At 43.8% G+C, this 624-nt stretch overlaps 1 protein-coding gene across 1 annotated transcript in view; it reads left to right on the top strand.

Annotated features, from left to right (window-relative positions):
* LOC107705460 (interferon-induced GTP-binding protein MxA) overlaps positions 1–624 on the top strand; it is a 5739-nt gene continuing 5115 nt past the window's right edge. The window contains exon 1 of the mRNA XM_016508766.1: positions 1–525. Within this exon, the coding sequence (XP_016364252.1) occupies positions 327–525 (199 nt within the window). The 5' untranslated portion in view covers positions 1–326. The remainder of the gene's footprint in view (positions 526–624) is intronic.

Raw genomic sequence — 624 nt, 5'->3', positions numbered from 1 at the left:
TCATCTGTAGCCTATAGAAACAGGATATGCTGGTATGCGATCAAATGAGCCTTTTACCGTCCACTTTGTCAATACCACGCAAGTGACCTCACAATATGATCGTTTTTTCTTGTATTGAACGACGAAACTTCAGTGAGAGAAACGAAACTATCGTTAGGAAATAGCACGGAAATGAAACCTAACCGGTCTAGTTCACTTTACCGGTAAAGAAACTGCATCACTCTGAGACCTAGCTCAAAAGAAGAGGGCACCGCGTCTGACACTTTAACGTGCTGTGGAAAGAAGGATTTCTCTTTGTTATTTTGACGCTTCGACGTTGTTTAAGGATGGAGAAAATGAGTTGCACGTTCAGTCAGCAATATGAGGAAAAAATCCGCCCTTGCATCGACACCATCGACAAATTACGGTCTTTGGGAGTCGAAAAGGACCTGGCGCTGCCTGCCATCGCCGTCATTGGGGACCAAAGCTCAGGGAAGAGTTCTGTTCTCGAGGCGCTGTCTGGAGTAGCTTTACCCAGGGGTAGTGGTAAGGACAACACATGATAAAATAAAAAATATATACTTGTATAAAGATTAGGGCTGCACGATAAATTGCATGCGATATTTAACGCGCATCTTGTCAGAA

Source organism: Sinocyclocheilus rhinocerous, unplaced genomic scaffold (assembly GCF_001515625.1).
Source record: "Sinocyclocheilus rhinocerous isolate Xijiao unplaced genomic scaffold, SAMN03320098_v1.1 scaffold2098, whole genome shotgun sequence".
Taxonomy (NCBI): Eukaryota; Metazoa; Chordata; class Actinopteri; order Cypriniformes; family Cyprinidae; genus Sinocyclocheilus; species Sinocyclocheilus rhinocerous.
The sequence above is the reverse complement of the archived record's forward strand: the minus strand, read 5'-3'. Positions and strand labels throughout refer to the sequence as shown.